Genomic DNA, 22,390 nt, shown 5'->3' with positions numbered 1-22,390 from the left:
GTACAAAACAAATACATACAGTAATAATAAATAAATACAAAGTAATACATAAACAGATAATTCCTAGCCACAAATTAGAATGAAATAAATACAATAATACACATGGCTAACATAGTAAATAGCACAATACAGCATAGCAAATACAGCATACAATGTAATAGGGACATACAGACAGGGCTGACAGGTGACAAAGGACATTGCCCGTGAGAAGTTCCAATCTAGAGGGAGAGGAGAGACAGAAGGAGTAGACCGGGCAGACATGCGAGAGAGGTAGCAGATGGGGAAGTGGGGGTCTAGGAAGGGGGTGGGTAGGGGTGCAAGAAGAGGTGGGCATTTCAAGGATTTAAATTTGGAGGCAGAGAGTTCCAGTGGTGGGGGCAGCTCAGGAGAAGTCTTGGAGCCCGGAGTGGAAGGAGAGGACAAGCATGGAATAGAGACGCAGTTTAGAGGTGGAGCGCAGGGGTTGATCAGGGGTATATCTTGAGATAATGTCAGTGATGTTTAGAGGGTAGGCATTATGGAGGGCTTTAGTAGTGGGGGTGAGGATTTTGAACTCGATTCAGAAAGCAACGAGAAGCCAGTGGAGGGATTTGCAGAGGTGTTCAGCTGACGACTGACAGGAGAAAGAGATTAGCCTGGCTCCAACTTTCACGATGGACTGAAGGGGATATAGGCAAAAGAAAGGAAGGCCAATGAGGATAAGGTTACTGTAGTTGAGGAGGTAAATATGAGCGAGTGGAGTTTAGTTATCTCATGAGTGAGGTATGAGCAGATTTTTGCGGAGTCAAGAATTACACCCAAGCACCAGGTATGAAGAATCGATCTCAGAGTAATGGTGTCAACCTTGGGTGGGGGAAATACAAACTCAAATTTGGATATATTCATTTGGATGTGGTGGTGTTGAGTCATTCAGTTGAAGATGTCTAAAAGGCAGTTTGAAACACAAGGTAGGACAGGGGAGAGAGGTCAGGAGTGGAAGGATAGATCATCAGTGTAGAAGTGATAGTGGAGGCCAAAGGGATATATAAGCTCACCTAGAGAGGTGGTAGAGGGAGAAGAGGAGAGGGCCAAGAACAGATCCTTGAGTGACACCAAAACAGAGGGGCAGGAGAACAGAGGAAGATTGAGACGTGGAAACACTGAAATTGTGACCAGACCGGTAGAAGCACAATCAAGAGAGGGTAATGTCACAAATGGGAGTAGAGAGTGTCAAGGAAGAGAGAGTGATCAACTGTATCAAAGGCAGCGGAGAGGTCAAATAGTATGAGGATGGAGAAGTGGCCTTTAGACTTAGCTAGGAGTAGGTAGTTGGTCATTTTTGTGAGGGCGGTTTCCGTGTAGTTAAGAGGTCGGACTGTAGAGGATCCAGAAAGGAGTTGTAGAAGAGGAAATGGGACAGTCATTTGAATTTAAGTTTTTCAAGAAGTTTGAAACGGAATGGAAGGAAAAAGATGGGGAGGGTATTTAAAGATCGAGGACAGATAAAGATATTATTTCTTAATCATTGGGAGGATTTAAGAACATGTTTGAAGGCAGAGGGGCAGATGCCAGTGAAGAGTGAGAGGTTGAAGAGGTGGGCAAGTTTATGACAGACTGTCGGAGATATGGATTGAAAGAAGAAACAGGATCAAGAAGGCAGGTTGAGGAAGAAATGGACAAGAGAACAGACAGAATCTCAGATTCAGTTGCGGCATGGGAGGAAGAGAGGGTGGCGGAGTGAGCGGTACAAGAGCACCCTCAAAGGTATGAAGTCTGTGGGGAGTTCCAGTGATGGATTTTGGTTTTTCGGAGGTGAATTGAGGTGGCCAGGGCAGCAGCCTTAAAGGTTTCAGAGAGTTAAGCATTGTAAAAAGAGGCAGTAACATTGGTCAGGATAGGGAGTTAGAAGGGGTTCAAGAAAGGCTGCGTGTCATGGTGCTGACAGGTTCCAGGAAAGAACCACTGGGAGTCAAAGGATTATAGAAGGTACAATAGTGATGGACAAAGCCTAAGTCAATAAATTGGAGAAGGTAGAATAGTGAAGGAAGAAGGCGAGGTTGAAGGATTGGAGAAGGTAGAATGGTTATGTACAGTCAAACAAAATAAGTCTTCTTCAAAGCAAGAGAAACAAAATCCAAACCAAAATTTTGCTCCTGCAAAATTTTGGTAGAACTGAGAGACTTTATTAAGGCTACAGACAAGTGAGATGAATTGTTTAACCTGACCTTTTCCTTGAAGGGCTGATTGCAGAGTAAGGAAAGGTGTGCAGTAGTCCATGTGAGGAAACAAGCTAGATCTCTGATTCATTAAGAAGAGCAAAGCAAAGGAGTAACTTTACACCTCGGCAAAACCATGCTGCATTGGAGGGGGTGGTAAATTTAAAATCTGGGGACAGATTTATAGTTGGGGTAGGGCATGTCATAGATCAACTTTAAATTTCAGTGCAAATTTAAAGTTATCAAGTATTTGTGTGCTACATGACAAAAAAGTCAGTATTTTCTTTGTGTGAAAAATAATAAACTAATTTGCACCACTTGCATTGTAACATGGTTTGTCCAGGATCAAATTTCCTCCTTTTTCTGCCTTGCTCTCCTTCATGACTCAGGGTCAAGGTGTTTTAGAAGCTGTCGTTGTGAACTATTTTCTGGCAGCTGTCATCTTGTATCCTCACAACGTGATGAGGAGGTCATTGAGGTTGTTAAGGTGATGCTGGATGCGAGCAGCTTTGGGTGGGGGTGGTGGAGTAGAGAGAAGTGGATGGATAGGAGGTTATGGTCAGAAAGTGGGAAGAGTTGGAGAAGTTAGTGATATCACAGAGGTGGGAACAGATGAGGGCAATGTGAGAGTTGCCATCACAGTGGGTGGGGGGTGGCATCCCCTGGGAGAGGCCATAGGCATCAGTGATGGTGAGGAGGTTAAAGGTTGCAGAGGTAAGAGGGAGATCTATGGCGATGCTGAAGTCCCCATGAATAAAAGTGGGAAGGTCAGCGGAGAGGAAATGGTAGAACCAAGTAGCCAAGCTGTCAATGAGTTGGGATGGGAGACCAGGGGGGCACTAGACAATTGCAATACAGAGATGGAATGGAAACAGTAATCAAATGCGATAAACCTCAGATGAGGAGAATGAGAGAGATGGTTCATGGGGAACGACGCTGCAGTCAGGAGACAACCACTCAACCACCATGCCGATCACCTGGATGAGGAGTGTAGGAGAAAGAGAGGCCGCCAAACAATAGAGCGGCAGAGGAGTAAGTGTACTTGTTGACATATGTGGCAGGCTGGGAGAAAGGGTTAACTTTTCCAGAGGATGGGACAGCTCTGTCCTTCATAAGGCCCAGTAGGAGATAGACTATTAAGAGGAAGGAGCGTAGTGTGTCACCTGCTTCTGTACTGCCCTCAGTCAGTCTAAATAATGTTTCTATTGTATTGTACAGCGCACTTTTACACCCATGCTTCACCCTCCTGTTCCCGTGTTGATGTGTGTAGTGTCATTACACTTGGTCTAATAAAGCTGCTATTGAATTGAAATATAAGTGGCCAATGCATCCTTGGGAACTATCAAATGGTCAAGTCAGTAGCTATCAACTGAAATATCTTCTATGTCCAACAGGCCTCATGACCTTTACGCGGATGTGTAAATAGGCTACAAATGGCTACAGACAGAGCGTGACTGTATGCCCCAACTTGCTGGCCCAAAACCTGGAAACAGAGAGAGGAGGAGGCATCATGTGATGTCCTATAGTGTTGAACCACAAGCTAATAATGATGAGGTGGGATTATCTGACATTAATGAAGGTTTGTTAATCCTTCCGCTAGCTCCCTCTAAAATGTCATAGTGGCTTAAAAGAAATTCCTGCTTTGAGTAAAAAAATGTGAAAGTGCGATTGCAATGACTGGACTGATTTATTTTAAAAGTGGTATTTTTTATAGGAAAGACAAGTACAAACAAACTGTCCTTTAGCAAATGGTCATCTTAAGAAAATGTTTGTGTTGAACCTACTATTCCACAAAGTGGTCACCTGGGTAGAGATAAAACCACTGCTAGAATATTAACATGTTTTTGGGGGCCCATGGTTTATGCTGAGGTGACTAGAGTTGTGATTCATCAGATGACAGCCACCTAGCGCAAGTTATTCCCCTTTCTGTAGGTAGGCTTCCATTAAAAAATTTAGAGGTAGACTTAATGGGCCCTCTAGAATCCACTTCTAAGGGTTACAAATTCATTTTGGTAGTTTATTTGTAGATTACACCACCAGATACCCAGAAGTGTTTCTGCAACAGACGTTCATGGGCAAACAAGTGGCCAACAAATTGGTAGAACGTCTTCCAAAGCTGTCCTCACAGATAAAGCACAAATGTTATGTCTCATGTAGTGCAAGGGGTTACTGAAGGTCTGTTCAGTTAAGATGATGGTCTGCCATACGCAGATACATCTTGCAGGAGGCAAATGTGTCGGGGGTCGGCCTGAGTGGAATTATACAATTATGAGGATAACTAGTATTATGTATCCGCTTCTCATTTTCTGATTGTGAATTGATCTCTCCAGCAGATAGCACTGAAAAACATTAGCATTGTGGCTATATTAAATTTAATCAAATGATTAAGCGCCCATCAATTTGTATTACTTCATTGTCATTTCCACGTGGACTGCTACAGGAAAGACGTTTTCCATTTAAATTTTAATCAACGGCTGTAGAGACATTATTCTCTCTTGTGTATCTGACAGTATTATCCTGTTTGTACACAACACAGGTATGCCTGGTGTAAGTATTAATGTTCTTCAGCGGTTTGCAGAGCAAGAAGATCCCAATTCAGACGCAAGGTCTCTTTTTCTTGCCTATTTTTCTTCGTCCGCCAAAGGCACCTATTCCTTCACTTCAACATGAGCCCTGAGTGATTATCTCAATGTCAGTGGCAAACACATATTTGATACATGAAGAAATTGTCTTACAGGGATGAGAATATAGATAAACACACTCATTAGTGGTCCCTCGCAGCACAGATACCAATTTGTGATATCACAAGTCTGATTTTTTCATTAATGAAGGGGGGGAGGGGGGGTTGTAGGCATGAGCTCTGAAATTACATTTCTACTTGATTCGGCTCACAAAAGTAGAACATGGCTGTGAATCTGTGTAGGCGTTAGTGGGACAAATAGTATTATTTGTACATTAATAAAAGGCTTTGCGCATGTTTGCATGTGTTGCTTAACCATAAATAAATCAATAATACTTTGCGATTGTGATTTTATTGTGACATATGTGATTAGGTACCTTTTTCCCCCATATACACTCATATTCACTGTATCAGATAGAAGGTTACGATATATCCCCACGTCTAACTACAAATCTTCACTGGTTCTTCCTTCTGCTCATTCTCCTCCTTTTCCACTTCTTCTATTGTCTCTTTGATCCAGTCCAGGTAATTCTCCACCTTGGTGTACATTCCGAATTTGCCACATTCAACTCCCCAGGAGACAATGCCAGAAATATATAACTTTTTGCTTTTACGATCTGTTAGATCCTGGAACATAAGTGGACCCCCACTGTCACCTTTACAGCTGTCGTTTCCAGATCCGCCGGCACACAGCATGTTCAGGGTAAAGGTTTGATCTGTGACCACACTCTTCTTGCATCCCTCTGTATCACGGAGAAAAACTGTGGCGTACTGCAGAATTTTTGTTTCTGATCTTTTTTGAGTGCTCCCCCAGCCAGCAATATATCCAATCTCGCCGATAGCAGGGGAAGACGTCCCACCTTTTTGTGGCAAACATACAGGACATATACACGGACCCAATTCAACTTTATTACTAAGCTGGATGAGGGCTATGTCATTGTCAAAATTTGTCTTCACCTCAATATCTTCCACTTTCCACTTGGGATGGAGGATTACTTTCTTGGCCCTAAGTTCCTTTGCTGAACCAATTCTCACTGACCCAACCCGTATCATGGGATCCATATTATCCTGCATTACATGGGCAGCTGTAAGGATCCAGCGGTCTGATATGAGTGATCCACCACCCCTGGTGTTAGAATCAATATTTACTACCCAGGGAAAGTTCCCTTTTTCAGCACTTGAACCACCAAATATTTTTGATTGGAGCTTCAATGAAGATATTCCACAGACTGGAAAGACAAAGTAATCAAATATTAGCAATCAGTCTTATAATGGATCCAAGGAAATTAAGTGATTAGGGAACAGGTACTGTATTAAGAAAAAAGGGACTGTAAACATTGACATGGGGGAGATAAATGTATGAGAAGAACTAGTCAACTGGATAAAGAAGAATCATCATCATCATCATCATTTATTTATATAGCGCCACTAATTCCGCAGCGCTGTACAGAGAACCCATTACATCAGTCCCTGCCCCATTGGAGCTTACAGTCTAAATTCCCTAATATAGACACACACTCACACACACAGACAGACACTAGGGTCAATTTTTGATAGCAGCCAATTAACCTACCAGTATGTTTTTGGAGTGTGGGAGAAAACCGGAGCACCCGGAGGAAACCCAAACACGGGGAGAACATACAAACTCCACACAGATAAGGCCATGGTCGGGAATTGAACTCATGACCCCAGCGCTGTGAGGCAGAAGTGCTAACCACTAGGCCACTGTGCTGCCCTATGAATGTCAATAGAGCAACAACCATGGGCGCAAGTAGAACTTTGGGGGTTGCATAACATTTTGTAGAAAGCCCCTTCCATCACATTAGATAAGGACAGAAAATTACGTACCTGGCTACAACGCAAAGCATGGACCTGACGTGTAAGTGTGGTCAGGCAACTTGCACAACCTATATAGCTTCTCGAAAATCTTCTGTGTTCTGTCATGAACCAAATCACAGAGAAAACTATATAGGATTTGGAATGAGGCTGATCCCCACCTGATTAAGCCTTTATCTATGATGGAGTTAGCAAGACATTTAGGAGCACTAAAGTATTAATACTAACTTTATATCGTGACTATGACTTCTAATCCGAGTGGGCTGCTGAAAGTTGAACCTGAAGCTTCACAATAGTGTTTCTAACATTAGGGTTTCATAGTTGCATTTTGAGTGATGCAGAACCCTCCTGACCAGCCTAGTGAAAGCCGATCACTGAGGCCCTTTTACTCAAACACAAAGTAGACTTCTTAATGACATGGAGCAAAGATGAAAGCTTTGGCTTAAGCCACAGAGCCTCAATCTAGAAAACTCAGGTTCATAAAAGCTGTAACCTGATTGGTTGCTGTTGGTTAAATGAATCATTGCTGTTTGCACAATACTACTAAAAGTGTAAAATGCCCAAGAGATTTTTAACTCCTTTGTTGCGTAACCTTTATAGTTTCCATATATATATATATATATATAGAAACTATGCAATGTGACCTTCCAATCAAATTCTACCCGGTGGAGTCAAGAGGGGGCTATATTGATGCGCTTTTTGATTCTGTTAAAAATTATTTTAAAAAATTTGAATGATGTATGTTTTAGTAAATTTTAACAAGAGTTGAAAGAAACACAGTTAAAAGTTTGTGTAAGTATACCTCATTAGTAATACAGGGGGCTGATAAAGGAGGAGGAGTGGTTCAAGATAGTCGATTATTTAAATGAGGCTAATCGGATTCTTAGTGATCATCATCATCATCAACATCATCATCTATTTATTTATATAGCGCCAATAAATTCCGCAGCGCTGTACAGAGAACTCACTCACATCAGTCCCTGCCCCAATGGAGCTTACAGTCTAAATCCCCTAACACACACAGAGAGAGACTAAGGGTAATTTAATAGCAGCCAATTACTTACCAGTATGTTTTTGGAGTATGAGAGGAAACCGGAGCACCCGGAGGAAACCCACACAAACACAGGGAGAACATACAAACTCCACACAGATAAGGCCATGGTCGGGAATCGAACTCATGACCCCAGTGCTGTGAGGCAGAAGTGCTAACCACTTAGCCACCTTGAAGTGACGTATAAAAAAACTAGTCAGTGATAGTTTTTCAGGGAATTATATATATTGTTGAATAAAGCCTTGTTGGATCAAGTGATGTCTAAGACTGGATTTAATTACTTCTATACTTAACATCCTGTTATTCCAATATCGTATCACATTCCAATAACCCATAAGACATTAGAATCGTCCCCTGGATGCCCCATTATCTCGTGCATTGGGTTCTTGAGTTCAAATCTATCTCATTATATTTACTGGAATCTGCAACCTCATATTTTAGGTCTTATCTGAAGGATTCCACTTTTGTTCTACAATTTTTTCGATAAATTTGAGTGGCATAGTGGGTATTTTTGGGTAACTTCTATCCCCTACGATGAAAATGTCAATGCTGTCAATAATTTGTTGCTGAGAGATAATAATTTAACAACAAAAAAGAGATTATTTATAATTGATGGGATACGGTATATCCTTGCTCATAATTATTTGGTATTTGAGAAACAATTTTTAGCACAGTTAGTTGGCACAGCAATGGGGTCAAAATATGCCCTCAGCTTTGCCAACATTTATAGGAAAGATTGGAAGGATGCGTTTATTTATAGTTCTTCTGATATGTCTGTAAAAAACAAATTTTAGCAACGTTATATTGACGATATTATATTAGTTTGGAATGGTACGTTAGATGAGAAAAATTGTGACGCAACGTTTAGTATTGAGTATTGATAAGTTTGAGACTACTGAAACTAGAACACATTTTAAGGAAGTTGATGCGAATAATTTTGTGGCCTTTAATAGATGTCACCTTGATCAATGGAAGAAAAATGTTCCTTACTCTCAATTTTTGAGACCTAGAAATAATTGTAGTGATTTTCAAGTGTCCACTCAACAATGTCATATTTTGAAACAGGTTTGTTGAGAGAGGTTATAGTGAAAAGGTGTTAGATATTGCTCTGGAAGGAGCTTCTTGTGTTGATAGGAATAAGTTATTACAAGCAAAAGAGATCAATAGAGCACTGGTAAGACCAGTTCAAAGTTTGAGGGTAACCGTCTGTTTGTAACTGGATATAATTATAATAATAATAATCATTAAAGTATTAAGCAAACTCTTAAAAGACATTGGAACAGTTTGTTACGTGACCCCATTTTGGGTCAACGTTTACCCTTTAAGCCAAAGGTTATTTATAGAAGAGCTAATAATTGAAAGTCAATACTAGCACAGAGTTTATTGAAAAAAGAGACACTGTCTACTGATTTTATAAAGACTCTGGGTTGTCAACCATTAATGTATGGAAAAAATGGGTGTTTTCCATGCCAACGGGGCAATGTTTGTAAACCTATTGATAAGAAGAGTGAATGTTTCACAAAAAATGATCAGAAATATAAAATATAAAGCCCTGTTGTCCACTTTTATCATCTATATGGTTAAGTGTAGTTGTAACTTTATATACTGTATACAGGTAAAACTAAAAGGATGTTAAAGATTAGAATACAACAACACCTACGTAACATAAAAAAAAAATGTACCGGTCCATAGTCTCCATAGACATTTAAGTATTTTTCATTATAATAGTGTTGATTAATTTATATTCAAAGAGTCAGAGCAGATATCTATTAATGCTAGAGGTGGTAATAGAGAGTTACAGTTATCGAAAAGGGAATCCCTTCGGATCTATGAAATGTACTCTTTTTATATAGTTTAGTTTTTGAAATTTTATAATCCTGTAAAATAATTTTGTTAAGTATGTTCTTGTTCATGATTATGTATTTTGTTTACTTATTTTTCTAATATTAGTTTATAATTGTATTGTACTTAATTTATTTGACATTTTTATGTTAATTGGAATGTTTTCAAACCCTCATTTTGATATTGTTTACTTTATGTATATTGTTTGATGACGATCCTGTGAATTGTCATTTATTTCCTAATATTTATGTATTTATTGAATATTAGTGGTAACCAATTTGCTGACTATTTCTAGTTATGTCGGACATTTTTTATGTGATATTTTCTATAGGAATAGCTATGATAATTTATTGTCCCCTTCATGGCATTGCCATTTTGTTGGTGGGATGTTTATATTTAACTGTGCAATTTGCAAACTGTAGTTTTGGTTACATTGATGAAATTATATCTAAGATGCTGTTTGTTAGAGTCAGCGTTGGATGCCGCTAATGTCGGATTGTTTATTATTTCACAGGATGGGCCTCAATTATTGTTGTATGGATTTATTTATATATATTTACAATCATGATGATATTGACAGTTTATTTTTTTGCTCTTTGTTTGATAACGTTCCTGTTTAAGGTTAGTTATTTACTAAGATTCAGAAATTTATTTAATATTAGCGGTGGCCATCTTGCCGACTACTTTTGAGTCCGTCTGCCATTTTTTATGTGATTTTTTTGCTTTGGGATTAGTAGTGATGATGATGATGTGATGATACAGATCAGCTACATCTCGTTTTTACTTTTGTGTTTTTAACCATTTTGGAGAATAAAACAATTTGGAAACTATTCCCCACATGTGTGGCCACTTGTGGCTTTTTTTCCGCTCTTTATACGATTCCACTAACTGTCTTCTTGATCTATATCCTGCTGTGGGATGAATTCAGGAGGATTACAGATAAGCTTTATGAATTTTATTAATTGTACGCAGTTTATATTAGAAATATACACATTTTATTTGTGTTGAGAAAATACTGCACTATGAGCAGTCCCTGGATCTATTTATGTTTTCATGTTTATATTTCCTCCCTTGCTGGGTGGGGTGTGTCGAGCTGGAGTAGCTGCTATCAAAAGGAATATTCTACTTTGGAGCGCTGATATCAGAACTTTTTGCCTTGTATTTTATCACTGATAAGTACTCTCTCTAATTTTATTTATGCCTTTGTTAAGTCATTTTTCCAACTGTTGATACACTGGCATCTTCGAGGAACTGCTGATATCAACACTCTCTGGACTCTCACATCTGCAAACCCTAAAAAAACTAGACCTACAATGCACTTTAAAACAGTAGCTTTAGGAGTTACAATTATTTGTGAGAGAAGAGAAATTGAAGAGTGATTATACATGACAAATGTAAGACATAAGTAAATAGCCATGTATGCGTTATGATGTTGGTTATATTTTACCTGGTACACAATTGGGGAGTTTACTGTCTCCCTTGCTGTTTATCCAAAGTCCTTCCAAGGAGCAGCCATAAGTATCTGTAAATATGCAAATTACAGATAAAGACCTAGTAGCAGTACTCGTTACTTATTAAAATGTTATCATCACGGTTTTAACTTGAGACCTGAGTGTGTTCCGTGCTCCTCAACTACTCCACCCAATCATATGTGCTCAGTGCTCAATATCTCTTCCTACCAGTCATATGTGCTCAGTGCTCACTATCTCCTCCTACCAGTCATATGTGCTCAGTGCTCACTATCTCCTCCTACCAGTCACATGTGCTCGGTGCTCACTATCTCCTCCTACCAGTCACATGTGATCAGTTCTCACTATCTCCTCCTACCAGTCATATGTGCTCAGTGCTCACTATCTCCCCCTACCAGTCATATGTGATCAGTGCTCACTATCTCTTCCTACCAGTCATATGTGCTCAGTGCTCACTATCTCCTCCTACCAGTGATATGTGCTCAGTGCTCACTATCTCCTCTTACAGTCATATGTGATCAGTGCTCACTATCTCCTCTTACCAGTCATATGTGCTCAGTGCTCACTATCTCCTCCTACCAGTGATATGTGATCAGTGCTCACTATCTCTTCCTACCAGTCATATGTGCTCAGTGCTCACTATCTCCTCCTACCAGTCATATGTGCTCAGTGCTCACTATCTCCTCCTACCAGTCATATGTGCTCAGTGCTCACTATCTCCTCTTACCAGTCATATGTGATCAGTGCTCACTATCTCCTCTTACCAGTCATATGTGATCAGTGCTCACTATCTCCTCCTACCAGTGATATGTGCTCAGTGCTCACTATCTCCCCCTACCAGTCATATGTGATCAGTGCTCACTATCTCCTCCTAGCAGTCATATGTGCTCAGTGCTCACTATCTCCTCCTACCAGTCATATGTGCTCAGTGCTCACTATCTCCTCCTACCAGTCATATGTGCTCAGTGCTCACTATCTCCTCCTACCAGTCATATGTGATCAGTGCTCACTATCTCCTCCTACCAGTCATATGTGATCAGTGCTCACTATCTCCTCCTACCAGTCACATGTGCTCAGTGCTCACTATCTCCTCCTACCAGTCACATGTGATCAGTGCTCACTATCTCCTCCTACCAGTCACATGTGATCAGTTCTCACTATCTCCTTCAACCAGTCACATGTGCTCAGTGCTCACTATCTCCTCCAACCAGTCACATGTGCTCAGTGCTCACTATCTCCCCCTACCAGTCATATGTGATCAGTGCTCACTATCTCCTCCTACCAGTGATATGTGCTCAGTGGTCACTATCTCCTCCTACCAGTCATATGTGATCAGTGCTCACTATCTCCTCCTACCAGTCACATGTGCTCAGTGCTCACTATCTCCTCCTACCAGGCCCGGCGCTCCCATTAGGCAAGGTTAGGCACTTGCCTAGGGCGCCGGGCTCTGGAGGGCGCCACAGAATTCTAAAATACTTTAAAACCGTGCGGCGACCGCTGACCATACCTGTCACGGCCGCCGCACAGCATAAGATGCACGGGGAGGGGGGGGAAGAGGCTATTTTGTCACCACCGCCGCCTCTCTGCTCCGTCTCCTCCCCTCCACTTACTAGTGTCAGTGAGTGGAGGGGAGGAGACGGAGCAGAGAGGCGGCGGTGGTGAGACAAGGTAAGGAGAGGAGGGAGGAGGGCGGCGATTTTTGCAGGGGGGAGGGGCGCCACTTTTTTAAAAATGCCTAGGGCGCCGTGGACCCTAGCACCGGCCCTGCTTCCTACCAGTCACATGTGATCAGTGCTCACTATCTCCTCCTACCAGTCATATGTGATCAGTGCTCACTATCTCCTCCTACCAGTGATATGTGCTCAGTGCTCACTATCTCCTCTTACCAGTCATATGTGATCAGTGCTCACTATCTCCTCTTACCAGTCATATGTGCTCAGTGCTCACTATCTCCTCCTACAAGTCATATGTGCTCAGTGCTCACTATCTCCTCCTACCAGTGATATGTGCTCAGTGCTCACTATCTCCTCCTACCAGTCATATGTGCTCAGTGCTCACTGTCTCCTCCTACAAGTCATATGTGCTCAGTGCTCACTATCTCCTCCTACCAGTCATATGTGATCAGTGCTCACTATCTCCTCGTACCGGTCATATGTGCTCAGTGCTCACTATCTCCTCCTACCAGTCATATGTGATCAGTGCTCACTATCTCCTCCTACCAGTCATATGTGATCAGTGCTCACTATCTCCTCCTACAAGTCATATGTGCTCAGTGCTCACTATCTCCTCCTACCAGTCATATGTGCTCAGTGCTCACTATCTCCTCCTACAAGTCATATGTGCTCAGTGCTCACTATCTCCTCCTACCAGTCACATGTGATCAGTGCTCACTATCTCCTCCTACCAGTCATATGTGATCAGTGCTCACTATCTCCTCCTACCAGTCATATGTGCTCAGTGCTCACTATCTCCTCCTACAAGTCATATGTGCTCAGTGCTCACTATCTCCTCCTACAAGTCATATGTGCTCAGTGCTCACTATCTCCTCGTACCGGTCATATGTGCTCAGTGCTCACTATCTCCTCCTACCAGTCATATGTGATCAGTGCTCACTTCTCCTCCCAGTCACATGTGCTCAGTGCTCACTATCTCCTCCGACCAGTCTTCCTGCTCACCGTCTCACTATAAAAGTTACCTTTGTTCTCAGTCCACTCCACATTTACCACACATATTGCTATGAATGAGTCCAGTACTCACCATCGCCACTCAAGGTGTAAAAATCTGTGTTGCATTTATACTTGATTCCTGACCCATATGTAGTATGTGTGAAGTCCACACCACCATTATCAATACTCTCAGGAACTCCACAATTCACAGCTGCAAATGAACATAGAGAAGATGAGGAAACGCTTTTCTCAATCACAGATCAGTTTATTCTGCCTAAAGTTAACTTTTTAGCAGAAACCACAGACAGCTTTACTATTCACATTATCTGTCTACTGCCCAGTCCACCTTGTTGTATCGTTCTCACTACAGAAATCTACCTGTAGCGACCACTAGAGAAGTGAAAGCTGAAATAAATCATTTTAAGGCTCACTTGTGTCCCTGTTTTTACTAATGGAAATCTTCATCTTGGACTTTCCATTTACAATCAACTTAGACTCCTGTTTTACCAAGAGTAAAGAGGATCTGCGAGAAGGTGAAGTCTAAACCCAAAATCCTGTTTGTGGAGTCAGAGCCTCCAATGCACAATGCAACATCCACGTTCAGGAGTCAGTAAGCACCGTAAGGGTTAATTACATAAAATGTTTAACTTGAACATCATCTAGCTTATGAGTATTATAGTGTGGTAGAATAATGTAATTGTACGTTCTGCCCTTGCTAAAATTGATGTCCTATGCATGCATGCATGGTATATATATATATATATATATATATATATATATATATATATATATATATATATATATATATATATACACCATGCGTATAACCTCTGCTGGTTTTTGTTTAGCTAGTTAAACTGCATGGGGACACCTTTTCAGATTACACTCTAATAATGAATTCATGCTTTGCTTATAATACAAAGAATCTCTGATCAATAAACATTCTAAGTGGCTGTCATTGTTCCACAACAGAAACCTAGTGGATTTCTAGAGGAATATTATAGCATCTCCAAATAAAAACAAAAAAAAAACATGACAGGACCATGATGGGTCTGCTTCACATGCTATAACTGTTTAGGTGAAAAAATTTAAGACACTTTAAGTCATGCTTGCAAGCGCTGCCCCATAGATTCTCCCTCTGGCTCACTGATAACAATGATGGGACTTTAGTTTTTATTTTTATGCCACAATTACGTACGCTCGCATTTCAGGTGGGTGTTTGTCCAGGTCCCGTCACCTTGGCATTTGGCTTGGAAGGATGGCAGCTTTTTCTAGAAGAGAACAGAGATTTCATTGAATAAATTACACTGCTGGGTGTCCCCCACTGCCAGAGCAGGTTGTGCAAGTCTCACCTGTCCCACCAAAATCTCATATCCTTCCACACAGGTCACCGTGACCATGTCTTTGAAAACGTATCCATCTTGTCGGGGATTTTGGACAGCATCTTCAATTACTTGTTTGGGGCAGGGAATGGCTAGGCAGAGAAGAGAGGAAGCAGGGTATGTTATAGGCTTAATATACACGTATGTGTTTATTATTCCACCTTTTATCCTATGTCTACAGAGACAATCCTAGGTATCCAACATTTGTTCCTGGAATTTATTGTCAAAAAAAGTTCTGCTGGTGTTTTTTCTCATCATCGTCAGCATCATCTGCTAGCTGCACCTGCCCCTCTCCACCCACAAATAAAAATGCTTTTTCAGCCTTATCTGCTAAATCTGAGTCTGAATACGAATAAACACGCCCATTCTGTACAACTAAGCTGATGCTGATGTGGAGCAGAGGAAACAGCATGCTAGCCGGGCTGTTTAGTATACTAGTCAGGTCGATTAGCATATTAAACTGTCGGTTTAGCATTCAAATCAGCTGATTCTTGTCAAACAGCTATCAGAAGTATATGGGAAAGCTATTGGTAATGAAGCTTCCATCTCTATTATTCCAGGATTGCAATATCTTATCTGAGCAAACAAAATAACAATTCTGTGCTACTTGTCACAAATGGGAAATACCCTAATAAAACTACCCAAAAGTATTTACTAAAAAAAATTGGATTGAAATAGTGATGTTGGGCCTGATTCATTAAGGAAAGTTAAGCAAAAAAAATTGAGTAAGTTTTCTGGACAGAACCATTTAGCAATACAAGGGGTGCAAATTAGTTTATTATTTTGCACATAAGGAAAATACTGGCTTTTTTTCACGTAGCACACAAATACTTGATAGCTTATTTGTGCACTGAAATTTAACATTGATCTAGGACATTTCCTACCCCAACTATAAATCTGCCATCGCATTTTAAATCCCCCCCCCCCATCCAATGCAACACGGTTTTGCCTTACTTACTTACTTTTGCTTAACTTTCCTTAATGAATCAGGCCCGTTATCTCTGACAGTTATTACTGATTTAAGGTTGACTTATTAATTGCAAAATAGCAACATGGATGTGCGGTCCATTTAGTTTTGGCCAAATGTGACTGACTTGTCCACCCAACACATAACAAGAGAAGCATGCCAATTTTCTGCTTTTGGGATGTGCCCCTGTGCAATGGTTCTGGACCATTTGCAGGATTGCTGGCCGAGAAGGGAATGTGCATGCCGGAATAAGTAGATGCATCGGCTCAAATTCCTGCTAACTAACACTTTTCAATCACCCGCGTAATTCTAAAGTTTTCATTTTTCTCCTAAAATAGTAATTATTCCATTTTGTGCAAATAGCAATTTTCTTTCTGCTTTTATCGTTCTGCGGCCTCCTCACCATCCTCGGAGTAGCGAATCTTCCAGCCTCTGTTGTCCCCTCCACTGTCTGTTTGAAATAAAATGTCCACTTCATTGCTGCCCGTTTCAAGGCGAGAAGGGGGACTGTTCCCACAGAATGGGCCAAAGCTGTGTCCTTTGGCTTTTATCTGAAAATAAAATAAATCTGGGGGAGTGCTCATCATAGAGAATATGTAATAATACTGCTCTGACTGTAAAGAACTCTTTCCACAATCAGCCGTTCTTAGAACTGAATCTTTTATTTTTTGCTGTTTTATCCTTTTTTATCATTTAGTAATACAATAACCTGTAATTCAAGTTAAATTTATACTCACAGTGAGAATATCATAGGAGCAGCTTCCATCATCCGCCATCTCAATGTCAAAGTCGTCTGCCTGGAATGTGAGAATTACTTGGTATCCTGGTTCTAGGAGCACTTTGTATTCACAACGAGAGTTCTCCGGGTAGGGAGAGGGGTATCCGGGGCTACTGATCTGCCCCCTGAGATCTGTGTACAGACCACCGCTACAGTTCACTACGAAAGACAAACACACATTCATGCTGTATGATGGCTTCTGTAGACATGTTGTAGTTTACGCTGAAATCTCTCAATTGATTAAAGTATTAGCAGACTTTTATTATAGATAAGTGTCTTAAATCACAGATATGTATCTTATATTTCAGATAAGTTGGGATGAATGGCGGAGGATAGTGCTTCCAGGTGAGAGGTAAGGTCTGAGACACAATGTAGATAGCTGACATCTATAAAAGAATCAATGAAAGTTAGGATCATTGATTGGTTGCTAGGGGCAACACCAACTTTTTTACACTCTTACCCGTAGAACAGTTTCCTTAACCATCCATCTTTATGCATGCGCAGCAGCTCCATTTCGCCAGCGCTGTCCTAAACAGCAGCCACGGCGCTGTCTAAGAAGAATCTGCGGCGGTGCTGTATACAATACTCAGAAACCCCCCCTGCGTGCGCCACTGGGCAATGTCCTGAATAGGAAGTGGGCAGAATTTGGTCCAAAATGCCGCGATTCCCGGAGAATCGAGGCATTGGCCCCGCCCCCGGTGTAAAATGACACGTTTGCGTCATTACATCACAGGAGGCGGGTCCAAAAATGAGGCAATTTTGGCACCCCGCCCCCCTCACGCCCACCTCCCCTAGCAGGCTCCCGGAAGCCAACTTCTGGAAGTTGGTAAGTATGAGTTAATCATGTATTTACTGTATTGCTAAAAGTCTATTTTAGATACTCCTTCTAAAATAAGGACATGTAAAAGGCAGGTGAGTAAGAGGAACAATGCCACAATCATGAGTAAACCTGTAATCATCTCAATGTATGCTAGGTGGGAAGTAGGGGCAGTCTAGGAGGTTGTCACAAAATTTAGCAAATATTCTGCTATTGCTTGTGGAACTTTAAGAATCCTCAAACCTTCTAAAACGTTTAATTTTTCCCTTACGCCCCACTCTTACTTTTAAAACAGGTCATATGATCCAAATGACCCACTGGATAGCTCCTCTCCATATATTTACATACCCGCCTCTTGCCTGCAGAGCTGACACATACTTACAACCAAAGTCAGTTAAGCATAGGACAGTAGTTACCCCCACAGGTTTGCTGGTCTGCGTGGAGGTCATACTCTGGAGGGCAGGAGCAGAAGTAGCCTCCGATGTAATTGTTGCAGAAATGTGAGCAAGGATCTTGTGATTCGTCTTCACACTCATCTACATCTGAGTGAGAGAGAGCAAGAGACAGACTGTGAGATGCCGAAACTTAGACAGTATGAGCATTAGGTGAAAGTGGGTAAGAGACCGTGAGGTTTGATTCTGCCACAAGCTTTTTTTCAGAGCTTTTTCCAGTATTCTATTGGTGGATTCCATGCAGAACAGGGGCGCGAGGAGAGTGCTGTGAAAATCCTGCAGGTATAAATAACATTGACCTCTGTGCTGTAATTGTGAGTCGTTAAATGCAGCTTAGACAAATATGGCAGAAAATCATGCATATACTATGATTTTCATACTTATCCATGCAACAGAGCTGGGACTGTCAATCATCCTATGCAGAAAGGAGGCAGAACTCCACAATGGTAGCTTCCGGCTACCATTTTAATATTGAGCGCTAATTTGGCTTAATAAGCATTCAGAAGTGGATCTGGTTAGGTTCCTTATTCATCTTCGGAACAGCTTACATCTGTGGTCATATCACCTTTTATAGGGATATTATGAATCCCTTGGGATTTGAAATGTATGAATTTCCATGATTAGTACTACACAGGACTATGTGTAATGTGTTATTGTTAGTTAATATCTTGGTCATTTATTTTTTATAAATTTCAATGTTTAATATCTATGCCTTAAAGTTTTTTATTTGATATTTATATTGGCTGAGAGTGTCATTTATCTTCTCCAGGTCAGCGCCAGAGGTCTATTCTTGTTTCTGCAGCAAGACCAGCGCTAACTCATTAAATCACATGCTTTGTAAACTTACACTCTTTCTGCTAACACTTATTGCTTGCAGAAAAAATATGTTTTCACTACAGTATTTTATTTTATTATATTGCTACATTTAATGCCTCAAAGTCTTATTGCCTCAAAGATCATCCAAAATTTTTAACACTCACATTTGGTTAATAGGTGAAACAATAATGGCCATCTATCTATTGCAATGGTGCGGAGTTGGCAGCAGATGATGACCGCTATCTCACCATGGGGCTGGATTAGAGCGCTATTTTGCCCAGGTGCAGAATTGGTAGCACCGCAAGGGGTGTAAATGCAAACTTTCTTTTTTGCATGTAGGGAATATACAGTGCACCCACATACTGGTACGTTCTATTTTTGCATTATACAGTTGGGGCAGACCACGCTCACTCATAACTCTATACCAGGTTGTGTATTGTACATTTTCCGCAGCACAAAATGTTTTTTTGCACATTTTGCAACCAGTAGCTGCATTTACTCGATGTACTCAAACCAATCCCTGTATACTCCTAGTGAGAATCAAGAGTAACTGTACAATGCAGACTAGTTGCGTCCATTATCAGTGGTTTACAGGCCCACAGGGGCACACACGGTACACGTATAATTGCTTCATATGAATGTCACACACCTACAGCCATGTAGTATGCAGAGAATCCGGTATATCTCTCCTGGTTGGAGAAGTCTGACTTGAACAATAGTTTCAGGTGTGTAGAGTGATAGAATTTCTCCTTTATAGGGATCCCCACGGTTCCAATCACATGTCGGCCACAGAGCGTCTGTTGTACGTCATCCCCAATTATAACCTGGAGCATAAAGACAGTCGTCACCCAGTGAACACTCAGCGCAGTTGTCCTGACAGCTGCACATCACAGACAGGTACATACAGGGGAGACTAGTTCTGCTTTTATCCCAGTCTCTATGTACTATTGGGTTACTAATTATCAGCAAATCTGTGATCTGTGGTTAGCTTCTATGGGTGCTGTATAAACCTGCAACAGGAACATGATAGGTCTGTTTAAATGATAGTGCATGTCCCTATATCTAAATATTGTCTACAACTATCCGTCAAATATACAGGGCCTCATGTAGATTTGGATACATAGTGTTTAGTGTAAAACACGCATTTCTGAGTTCAACCCCCGACCATGGCCTTATCTGTGTGGAGTTTGTATGTTCTCCCCGTGTTTGCGTGGGTTTCCTCCGGGTGCTCCGGTTTCCTACCACATTCCAAAACTATACTGCTAGGTTAAGTGGCCGCTAACAAATTGACCCTAGTCTGTGTCTGTGTCTGTGTGTGTATTAGGGAATTTAGACTGTAAGCTCCAATGGTGCAGGGACTGATGTGAGTGAGTTCTTCTTCTGCGGATTTAGTGGCGCTATATAAATAAATGGTGATGATGATGATGACGTACGACACAGGTGCATAAAAAGTATGCAGGCTTACGTCCGTATGTAGATTGACTTGTATCTTACACTTATGGCTCCTTACGCATAAAGAGGCGGAGCTGGAGAGGTAGAGACCGGCATAGGCTGAGTACAGTAAGGGCGTGTTCTCGTCAATGCGACTGCGTCAGAGCTTGATACAGATGCATATAGGCCGGTCTCTTGTGGGAGCTCAACCCTTGGTGCAAACTACGCATCAACACCATTAGCTAGCAGCTTCTTACTAGCAGATTGTCCTCTCCAGCTGACTGTGATTAATTTGTTTGCATTATGGCTATATGAGATTTGTGTGTTCCCATGTCTTATTTTAAGCCTTACAACCATTGTGCCAAAGAAGCAGAAGATTCCGATTGCACTGTTATGTGTTAAGGTGTCAACTGTGAGTGTGTTTCTAATTAATCACTAAGTTACAGATCAAGTGCATTTGGCACATTTTAGTGCTAAAACCGCAAGTACACACTCTATATTTTTTGTCTTACGGTATACTCAGGAAATATTGGCTCCCACTCTTGTTGTGACCTTGGCACAGATGCGACTGTTGCAGACCGGATGGCATCTTGAGATGCAGCCAGGTCAGCATACACGTAACTGCACCATTCCACCCGACGCATTTTACATCTGTGCTTTTTATGCGAAATGTGCCTAACTCTACATAAGGCCTTGAGTGGGAAGTGTAGCTCACCCGTATCCTGCTGATATACAGGCATTGCTGTGAAACACCTGCAGTTCATAGAGAATCATCGGTATCCCACACACACAGATATGCGAAATGCGTGTACACACCCCTGACCCCGGAATTGTGAATAATGACTCCATTTACCTTCACAGAGTCATACTCGCAGTTTTCAGAAGGCTCGACGTCCAAGTGTATGAAATACAGGCGGATACCATACCCTTCCGGCACCTGAATATCCCAGGTTTCATTGGCGTTACTGGGATAACCTTGGGGGTAATTGGGGGATGTGATCTCACCAAACATAGAGGGAGACCCTGCACTGGCACATCCCAGGAGGGTGACGAACAGCCACCTGCTGGAGAAAGGCAGAATAGTAAAGCCACATCGTACAGAACTCAATAAGTCACAGAGCTGATCCTTATACATCAGTTATATTTTCTGGGCTTACTAAGTGCATTATGTTCCAGGGTGCTGTAAGAAATTAATTTAAATGCAATAATTATTGTTATAAAGATAGCTTGAATTTCCAAATGCGCACACGAATACATGGGCATAGATGGAAGTGTTGCTAGATTGCTAGCTCCATGGGGCACTGTGCATTGTGCCTGCAAGGGTTAAAAGCAGGGATCACTCACCTCAGCTCCATTGTTCAGCCAGAATCTCAGCGCTCAGCAGGTTCTATATAACTGATAGAGGCTGAGAGAAGGAGAAACTTGCAGAACTATTGTTGCTGACCAATTAATGTGTCTCCCTCCCATGCATTTCGGACCCTGAGACCTTCCTATCAGGAGTGTAAAAGCAGAAATTCTTGTTTTGTTTATGTTTTGGACTTGGCAATTGCTCAGCTGCACGGCAGGGATTTCACATGGAATAAAACTGTGGGGGCTATAGAACGTGACTCACAATTCTGTGGAAGGTGAAGAATAGGGGTGGGAGAAATGGGGAGATCCAGATGTGGAGAACAACATGGGGGCAGGGGGGGGGGCCGTACACATGTGGGGGGAGGTGGGCAGCGTTACTGAGGCCAAGTAAATTTGTTATTGGAGCAGGGAGAAAGTCCAGGATTTCGAAAGACTTAGTTGCGTTTTTGTAAAAATCAGACGATTTCCTATAAATGAGAGAGGAGGGGGAGAGAGGAGAAAGTCTGACCAGTCACCGTCACCCAGCTTATCTCCAGACACACAAACATGTTATACATTATCAAAAATATTTAGCACAGTGTAGGATGTTTCCACTGTGCACAAGTGACATTTAATATAGAACATATATGAAATAACATGAGCAGGAGAGAAACCAACG

At 41.5% G+C, this 22,390-nt stretch overlaps 2 protein-coding genes across 3 annotated transcripts in view; one reads left to right on the top strand and one right to left on the bottom strand.

Annotated features, from left to right (window-relative positions):
• The window catches only part of ATN1 (atrophin 1), a 320,704-nt gene that overhangs the window by 269,893 nt on the left and 28,421 nt on the right, over positions 1–22,390 (top strand). The window lies entirely within an intron of this gene.
• C1S (complement C1s) lies at positions 5,212–22,014 on the bottom strand. Of its 2 annotated transcripts, none has more exons than XM_075215793.1 (11): positions 21,727–22,014; positions 21,236–21,443; positions 19,601–19,775; positions 18,100–18,225; positions 16,826–17,025; positions 16,492–16,639; positions 15,092–15,213; positions 14,938–15,010; positions 13,831–13,950; positions 11,052–11,126; positions 5,212–6,104 (listed from the first exon to the last, which is right to left on the bottom strand). In XM_075215793.1, exons 1-11 carry the CDS (start codon positions 21,735–21,737, stop codon positions 5,317–5,319), a joined length of 2,046 nt encoding a protein of 681 aa, XP_075071894.1. In that variant the 5' UTR covers positions 21,738–22,014; the 3' UTR covers positions 5,212–5,316. The 2 variants fall into 2 exon arrangements, with proteins under 2 accessions (XP_075071894.1, XP_075071893.1); XM_075215792.1 differs by having other exon boundaries at positions 21,236–21,446; positions 21,727–22,013.

The sequence above is a fragment of the Mixophyes fleayi genome, chromosome 6 (genome assembly GCF_038048845.1).
Source record: "Mixophyes fleayi isolate aMixFle1 chromosome 6, aMixFle1.hap1, whole genome shotgun sequence".
NCBI classification, from domain to species: Eukaryota; Metazoa; Chordata; class Amphibia; order Anura; family Limnodynastidae; genus Mixophyes; species Mixophyes fleayi.
This window is presented reverse-complemented; position numbering and strand designations above follow the sequence as displayed.